This window comes from Globicephala melas, chromosome 3 (genome assembly GCF_963455315.2).
Source record: "Globicephala melas chromosome 3, mGloMel1.2, whole genome shotgun sequence".
Classification (NCBI taxonomy): Eukaryota; Metazoa; Chordata; class Mammalia; order Artiodactyla; family Delphinidae; genus Globicephala; species Globicephala melas.
The window spans coordinates 6,345,328-6,354,194 of NC_083316.1; the positions used below are offsets into that span (position 1 = coordinate 6,345,328).

Sequence of the window (8,867 nt, forward strand, 5' to 3'; positions counted from 1 at the left end):
TACGTGTATGTGTATGTGTATATATATATATACATATATATATATATATATATATATAAAGCTCCTATACCGATACAAAATATTATTAACTAAAGGGTTATTTTTGCATAAGTCTACAGTTATAAATGTTTACATCCAAAGTACTAGTCTATTTTTCACTGCTCCTTTTCCTTACCATATATTACTTCCTCTAACAAAATACAAAAGAAAAAACCGGCAGATAAAATTTCTTCCTTATATTTGTTAGAAGAAGAAACAAAGGTCTCTCAAGAATATATTTTCAGTTAGCAATAACTGTCACAACACACAAGACTTAAAATTATGACACTTACTCATTACATTCCTTTATTGTACTTGATCAATTCTGTTTGATGTATAAAAGTATCTGATACCAGTATTAAATGAAGGTTAAAATTAATTTTAAATTTGCTACTGATAAGCATATACATAGTATAAGGAAACTAGAGACCCCTTTCAGATCACCAAAGTACATAAATAAACGGCTAATTTGCAAGTTCTTTCACTATTTGAGTTCTGAAGTCAGTATTCATTCTTGTTACCAGTGACCACCAGAGTTTTGAGAAAATAGTTTTCTTTGTAAATATTCCACTAATTCAAGTCTTGATTTTAACATCTCAATCTCGTAATAGGGAATCTGTAAAGAGAGGAAAATAAATACATCCTCATCCTTCATAATCTGAAATTACCTTGGGTTTGGTTACCTTTTCCGCCTACCACACCCTCCCCACAGCAGCATGTAGGCTCCCAGCAGGCAGAGATCCCAGCGGTGCCTGTGACGGTGCTGCCAGGTAGCAGAGGCTCAACAACAGGTAGAATGTCTAAATAAGAATCAGACATAATCCCTTCCCTCAAGGAACTTACAAGTTAGGTGCTAACTTAAAATATACAAAAAGTAGGCAGTAATACTAAGCAGAACATGCAAAACAAATTGGTGCTCTAGTGCTGAGAGGGGGTCGACACTTCAGGTTGGGGTGAAAGGTCAACCTGAGCTGGGAGTTGATGAACAGCCAGAATTTAGACACTCAGAGAGGTGAGGACCACCTGACTCGCATCGGCAAGGGAGAAAGGCCAGGCAGAAGAGACCACTGAGCTGGGAGCAGAGGGCCTGGCTGCGGGCAGACCTCGAAGGGTCTAGAATGTTGAGATGTAGATGTAGTCTTTATCCCATAAGCAGTAAAGAAACAATGAAGGTCTCTAGGCACACACTGGCACGATTCACTTCAGGAAAATTAATCTGGGTATGTACAAGACGGAAAGGAAAAAAGTAACCAGACAGGAAAGCAGAGAGGAGATTGGTAGACAGCTTAGAGAATGGAAAGCTCCGTGGACATTCATCACGACTCATCACCTAAGACCTTGCTAAGTGATCTACGATGTAAATACAAATAAGAGTCTTAAACATTAAAAACCAATGAAGATCCTGCTTTTAATGGGTCATCTTGTACATTCTCGTCATTAAATCAAAGGGAAATTAAAACAGATATTCCAATAATTTAGTAATTCTAAAAGCAAAGTAAAGCACAGCTCATACAGAATTTAGGTATGTCTCACTTTTGGAAAAGAGAAAATTTGAAATTCGTGATTTCAAATTACAAATCAAGAGACTTAAGCCTAATGAACAAAGCTGGCATTTAAACCAGACTTAAGAGGCTTGGTCCACTGGGCTGGCATACTACTTAGTATCCTGGAAAAAGCAAATCTGAACTAGAAATGGCTTTTAGGAAAAAAAAAAAAGGCAAAACCATACCTGGACAACTTGATAACCAAGTAAGTACAGATGTCTTTGTTTAGTAGCTTCCTTTCCCAGTAAGTGTTTGCTATTCAAACAAAATCTTTTTGGACCATCAATGCACAGTGCTACCCTAAAAAACCAAAGAGGAGAGGGAAACTTAATTTTTAAAACAATCCGAAGTATTTATATGGTTTTAGCTGCCAGAGTTTATTTGGGATTTGGCTATTCCTTCGTGCCAATACTATTTTCAAATGAATCATGACTGTTATCCATTAATCTGTTGAAAAAGCACTCAACTTAATTAAATTAAGGTTCACAAGATATTACATGGAATTTCCAAAACTGGTATGCCATAGTGTTTTAATTTTCAGAAGCATGTCTTTTTTCACTTTCTTAAGAAAACAATCCCTGTGTATTAACCTCAACAAGTCTTATAACATATAAACCACAACAGTTTTCTTTACCTTTTATGTATATCTTCATCGACTGTAAATGGTAATACAAATCCATCTTCATCCAATTTAATTTCAACATCTGGTAAGAGAAGAAAGGAAAAATTCTTCGTGTGATACCCTCACAAACACTAGCTTCCTTTTCTCCTTGTTGTTTTGATTTCTTCCATACTGCATTTATCAACTGGGCAGAAGGCTGCAAAGTAATGACCACACCAGACAATGGTGAGAATTTTAATTTAATCAGAGCTTTGCCCAACCAAGTCAGCTTTAAACTAAGAGGGCCTTCACTGCACTAAAACAAGGAGGGGGCCCTCAAGGTATCTGGGGCATGATGTGAATCACACACACTTTTACTCTCCTTATAACAACTGGTGGGAATAGTGAAGAAAATCCTTTGAGTAAAGTCAGACACCTGCGCAACTGGCACCTTGCATCCCTGGAGCTCCAGTGCCCAGGGAAGGTGAAGCAGCCGGCAGCCCAACTCGTGGGCCCTGGGCGCCGGCAGGCTCCCCCTTCCTTCCTTGTCAAAGGAGCCCATAAAGGAGGGGAGTGAGATGTGACCACCTGAAGCCTAGAAACACTGAGCTCACTGTCCTTTACTCATCAATTTGAAAGGAGAAGGACTTTGTAGTCAGCGCTGTCTGCGATGATGCAGACGCTTATACCTGCTACTGAGCACTTCAAGTGCAGCTAGTGCAACTGGGGACCTGAACTGTGAATTTTCAAAATTGGAATTAATTTAAATTTAAGTAGCTACTGGTATGTGTGGCTATTACATTGGACAGCACTGGCCAGGAGGATGAGAGCAGCTAACAATTACTGAGCACTTACTGTCTCCCAGGTATTAGTCTGAGTTACCTAATTTTGTCCTTAAACAAGTCTTTGAGGTTACTACTCCTCTTACTCTCATCTTGCAGATGAGAACAAGCAAATGAATGCCCCGAAAGGATGCCCAAAGGCATTCAGCTACTATGTGGCTAACATGGAGTCCTGACTCTTCAGCCCTACCGTCCACCCCTGTTCCAATTTGCCTTCAGGGAAGGGCCAACTTCATTTTGCTTCCAGACCTTTGGTGGCTATTAAGCCCCACGTGTTCCATCAGAGGACAGCACACTGAGGTTTAGTTAACAACAACAAAACTCCCTACTACTTACCTATCGTGTAACAATAGGGTGTTAACACTTTTGAAGCAAAATACAATCTTGCTCCTAAAAGGTCAATCAGTCCAATCATCACAGATTTATATAGCTGAAAATCCATGGGGGTCTCCAGGGAAGAGCATGGAGTAAGAAATGATTTCACTTGATATTTAGGAAGAAGTTTTGGACCCTAAAAATGTATGTGCAAACATGAGAAAGAAAAATAAGATACAAAATCAGAGAATAAAATGAAGGTTGCCTGAGTATAAAAGTCTGATCCAATATTACTTTATAGGCATGATGCTTCTCCAGGACTTAGGACAAATAACTTTCTCAAAATGACAACGCCAAATATTCTTGTTATAGTTCAAGCCCAGTAGTCCAAAATATCTTTTAAATGTGTTTAAATGTAGCCAATGGTCACTGAAAGAAAGACAGATAGATAGAAAGAAAGAAAGAAGGAAAGAAAGCTCAAGAAACATCTTCGGAACTCTCAGAATTGCTTTAAGGGCCTTGAGGAAACACAGCTGAAGTTTTTAATAGTGGAAATTGGGATAAAGCTGACATTTCAATTTAGAAAGAAAAGGACAGCTATGTAATAATGGTGCTAGCAGTTGGTTATCCATCTGGAAAAGGACTAAGAGTTCTGCCCCACATTACAGACTATAATCTATTTCAAGTAGATTAAAGATCTAAATATAGTATGGAAAACAATATTTTTTAAATTTAGTAAAATATTTATATTACCTTAGGAGTCATAAAACAATACACAGCAGCCATAAAAAATGAATAATTTGACTACAGAAAACTTTCTGTATAGCAAAAATACAGAAAGTATATAAAAATTTCTGTATAGCAGAAATTCTGTATATAAAAATTTCTGTATAGCAAAAAGGCATCATAAACAATATTAAATTAAAACTAAAAAAATTTTAAACCACAAACCAGGAAGAAATGTGTACAATGTACTTAACAGTTAATATGTTTTACAATGTGTTCTAGGACAAAAAACAAATACAAAAGAGAAAGACAAACAACCCTATACAAACAGAAATTAAGGTGTAACAAGGCAATTCGTAGCAAATGTAAGTGACCAGTAAACGTGAAAATATGCTCAACTTCGTTATCACTCGTTAAAGTGCAACTGAAGCATGTGACTTGACATTTCACTGAGTCAAATGACAAAATTAAAGGGACTAAGAACACACCGCAACACAAATGGGGACACATGGTCACCTTCATTCACTGCTGGTGAAATATGGCATCTACAACTATACGGGAAAAAGAAAATGTCAGTCTATTGAAAATTAATCCAGTAATCCCACATTCAGGAATCTAGTCTTTAGATTCAAACAACAAAAAGGTTCCAGTATGACAGGATATGTAAGTATGTTTATGACAGCATGGCTGATCAAGACAAGCGTTTGAAAAAGCCTGAAAATCCATCAATGGTGGGACAGTAGAATAAATACCGTGAAATATCAGACCATTCTTTAAAGGTATACATTTGATCTTTACCTGTTACCCCCGAAGAATGTCCATGATATACTGGGAATAAAAGCAAACTGTAGTTTGAATAGTCCCATTCCATGAAAAGAGAGAAACTAGATGGTGTTTATGAGCTACTCATAAACATGGTTCGGTCAAGTACGGAGAACAGGCAGGAATGAGCAAGCTGGAGGTACCATTTCTGATCCTAAACAACGTGCCTGATTAAGTTAGGAGAATGAATCCTTAGAAAGCTTTATACAAAGCTCGAACTCCATGTAAACTGAATTCTATCACGTCAGAGTGAAACTTCTGCTTGGTTTAAGAACATACTCAGTAATGGTTCAGGATCTGTTCAGTGCATAAATTCACACCTCTATATCCAACAGCCATGGGGAATGCTAAAACCCTTTAAAATCCCTAGAGAAAGTCTAAGAGCACTAAGACTCATAAGCCTGCCATACTTGATAAAACCTTCTAAGAATCTTACACCGTAGGAAGTGGGTCTTTCAAGGACAAGAACACAGGAATAGGGTCAATTTATTAGAGAAAAGGCTATCTGGTGGCAACTACTCCAAGTAAATGAAAATTCTGCTTTCTAATGAGGTTACTGAGACAGCTCAAAAGAGAAGGAACTTAAAAGATTCGGGAGCGGGGGAGGTGTTGGAGAGGAAGGAGGAGGCAAGAGAATACCATCCCTGTAGGGAAATAAAGCAATGCAGCTCATGCTTTTACCTTATAGAACGGGCATTCTAGAATCGCGGTTAAGAAAAGTTGGGTCAGTTGTGCTAGGCTCAGTCTGTCCAAATAGGACTCTTCACCTGAAATAAAAAGCATCCCAGTCATAGTTAAGCTTGAACTTTGGTGTGTGTAATAAGAGAAAAGAATATCCAGAATGCACATTAATTAATTCACTCCAGTAAGGTACTTTTAAATGACACTAGGAAAAGAACTTGTTAGAATTAATTATACCTTCTTGCCTCCCATCTCAATGAAATCTCATTTTGGCTTCCAAGAACGCATGATCCTAACTAGAGAATATAATTAAAAGTGACAAATGTATGTTAGTAGAATTTGTAGGAATTTCCTTTACCTATGGAGATCTAGATTCCGGCATATTTGGGTGGCTTTGAATTAAGATGAACATCTTCTCAAAAAAAAAGGAGTGATACAGTTGTTCTCATCAAAGACGCTAACATGTAATTGTGACACTGCCACAGCCATCACCAGATCCCTGCAAGAAGACTCAGTTTCTCAGCTAGGGCAGCAGAGTCTGTTTACCCGAAACTGTTTTCTCTCTCCATGCAATGTTCTAGCATTCTTTAATTCTGTGTTTATATTAGCATCTGCAGCTTCAGATTTCTTCGTTAGATCGTTATGGAAGAAAAAATAAAGGCAAAGAAAGCACTGCTCAATAAAAAAGGTACATATGTGACTTGAAAACATCACAAGTTCAAACGCTAAGTTTTCGACTTTCAGAAGTAATAACCAACTCACCTTGCAGCTGCTGAAGAAAATACGGGCTGAATATTTTGGCCATAAAGTTGACTGGATGGCATTCAATAAGTGAACATGAATGGAGAAGTTTCAATAGTGTTTTGGGTGGAAAATAATTGAAACGAGTTAACAGTATGTTTTCTAGCTTCCTAAATAAAGCAGAGGCATTTGGTGGCAAATAATTGAGTTTTCCAAATGGTTCAATTAACTCAGCAGTTTGATTAGGTGAAAATTTTTCTGACTGACAAACAAAAGTTTCTGCCACTGCATTGAGGATGGGTTTTGAAAAAATCAGCTTTCTACTGCAATACTCCATGACTTTGCTGACAACCTCGGGATCCAGAGTGAGACAGAGGGAAGCGACATGTTGCTCTAGGGCTTCTGTAAAAAATCTGTCATTGTACCCAAAGTAGATGAATGCCTCTAAGACTTCTTTGAGCTCTTCATTAGTGAAATGGGGGATATGCCTCACAACATATTTACCCAATTTTATAACCAGCGTAAGTGCCTGAGTTTGATCAAGGACCACCAGGGCGGTGAGCATTTGGCTCAGCAACTTAGGACTCAGGTTGGGAACTACTGACAGAGAAAAGTTATTTATCTTATGTAAAAACGTCTGGTGTTGGTCAACTTTCTCAGGACATGCCTGCAGTATTCTGTAAAGGGTCACAATATCCTCGGGGGTAAATTCTTCCAAATTTTCACCTTGCAGTTGATATATAATCAGGTCTCGTGTCGAACAACCTGGACCTTGCAGTTTAATCAGACATTCCCCCAGGATACAAAGACTGTGAATGTCCAGGCTACCCATTTCGAGACGATGCTGGCACTCTGCCAGGAGGCTTAGCAGCAGGCGACTTTGGGGACCCACATATAGGGTCAGGGCTTGCAAAGCAGTCACCAAACCCGTGTTTGACAGATTTGAGGGGTCCTGTGCAAACTGATTACACAAAGCTTGAAAGGCGCTATTCTCCAGTATTTCTTTTGGCAACCTTTGATCATCATCTTTTTTTTCCATTTCACAAATCCGACGTAAGGCTCCTGCTGCCATAGTATCAGGCAAAGTCTGCAGTGTGCTTATATAATGTAAGACCTGTTCCGATGAAGTGAAGCTGTTCAGTCTCCTGTAAAATATCTGTTCATCCACATTTTTAACACTGTGTTCAGACCTGTCCCAAGCGTGTGCTTGAGAGAACACTGGCTCGCCAACTGGATGAAGGTCATTTCCGTTTTCTGAATGGAACTTTTTAGAATGGGCATGATGGAACCTGACCCTAACAGGCTCAAGTTGCAGTGACCAGAACCATGGACACAGATGCTCCTTGACTGTCTTGTGAACACAATTTACACGTTGAGTTTTCAGACCAGCCAGAGTTCCATGTATCCGAAAATCAGATAAATGACAAAGGTTCCTCCGCAAGGTAATTAAAGCCATGCCACCAGACTCTCAATTCCTCTTGATTTATAACTATGTTAAAAGAATAAAAATAACACGGTCAAATATACTAGAACACAGTTTATTCAACATCAATGCTTATGGAACTAAGGATGAGTACCCCAAAACGAATGATTCCCACTCAACATTTCTCACTCAAACAGAAGTACCAGAAGAGCAGCGTCTCTGCACCCTAGAGCTTAGAACAGCGGCTGGATCTCATAATAATCGCTCTCATTTGCCAGGCAATGCTGTACTTAATTCTCCCAACAACACAACGAATTAAATACTTCGATGTCATTTTAGAAACGAGGGAACTGAAGTACAAAGATGTCACGTGGTCCAGTTTACACAGCTATTAAGGGGCAGAGCTAGGCTTCAACTCAGGTAGTCTGGATCCTAAGTACGCCTCCTATGTGTTGGTTGATGGGAGGAATTGCGTTTCGTTCAACTTCCCCAAAAGAGGCAGCAGGTAAAGTGGCCATTAATTCGGATGGGTCAAAGCAAGGGTGAAAAAAGCGCTTAAAGGGCCTTGAGGTGTTGGTTTCCCCTCAGTTAGGATCTTGTTCCAGGACTGAGGAACAAGAAGGTTTAGCTTGGCAGATGGGAAGAAAGAAATGTCAGTAGAATAAAAAAAGACGCTGGTCAACGACGGGGTAAGGTGGGTGGCGCGCCCACACCTGAACACCCCCGCTGTGGAACCTGGGAACACGAGTGCGCGGGACGGGAAGGACGGGGGACCCCGGGGACCGCGTCCTCCCTGGAGGGAAAGGACCCCACGGGCCGGGAGCCCCCCTAAACCGCCGGGAGCGGCGCCCGAAGAGCGGGGCGAGCCAGGGAGCGCGGGCGCCTTAGCGAAGCCGCGGGCCACGCACGCCGGGCCGGAAAAACCGAGCCCAAACCCGGCGTGGACACCTACCTGACTCGGCTCGCTGGGGGACCCAGCAAACCCTGAACGCACAGCAGCCTCTTGGAGCCCCGTACGCGCACGCCGCACTGGGGCCCAGCGCTTCGGCGCCTGCGCCTGGAGAGGAGCCGCCCCACGTTCGGCGCGCCGTGATTGGCCCAGCTCCTTTCCCGAGCTTCCTATTGGTCTCGGG

The 8,867-nt window shown here is 40.6% G+C and overlaps 1 protein-coding gene across 3 annotated transcripts; it reads right to left on the reverse strand.

Annotated features, from left to right (window-relative positions):
* Positions 1-313: 313 nt before the first annotated feature.
* FASTKD3 (FAST kinase domains 3) lies at positions 314-8,778 on the reverse strand. Of its 3 annotated transcripts, none has more exons than XM_030856550.2 (7): positions 8,687-8,778; positions 6,333-7,800; positions 5,571-5,656; positions 3,363-3,537; positions 2,218-2,287; positions 1,769-1,883; positions 314-655 (listed from the first exon to the last, which is right to left on the reverse strand). In XM_030856550.2, the coding sequence occupies exons 2-7, from the start codon at positions 7,765-7,767 to the stop codon at positions 557-559; spliced, it is 1,980 nt and encodes a 659-aa protein (XP_030712410.2). In that variant the 5' UTR covers positions 7,768-7,800; positions 8,687-8,778; the 3' UTR covers positions 314-556. The 3 variants fall into 3 exon arrangements, 2 of the variants coding, with proteins under 2 accessions (XP_030712410.2, XP_060151630.1); XM_060295647.1 differs by having other exon boundaries at positions 314-1,255; XR_004039461.2 differs by lacking the exon at positions 314-655 and having other exon boundaries at positions 1,805-1,883; positions 2,218-2,401.
* Positions 8,779-8,867: the final 89 nt, after the last annotated feature.

Excerpts from the sequence above, each read along its gene's own strand:
- FASTKD3 (XM_030856550.2), bottom strand. The coding sequence starts at position 7,767 with ATGGCTTTAATTACCTTGCGGAGGAACCTTTGTCATTTATCTGATTTT. Across the intron at positions 5,657-6,332 it reads TTTTCTTCAGCAGCTGCAAG|GTGAAGAGTCCTATTTGGAC; the intron begins GTGAGTTGGTTA and ends TTTTTATTTCAG. Across the intron at positions 3,538-5,570 it reads TAGAATGCCCGTTCTATAAG|GGTCCAAAACTTCTTCCTAA; the intron begins GTAAAAGCATGA and ends ATACATTTTTAG.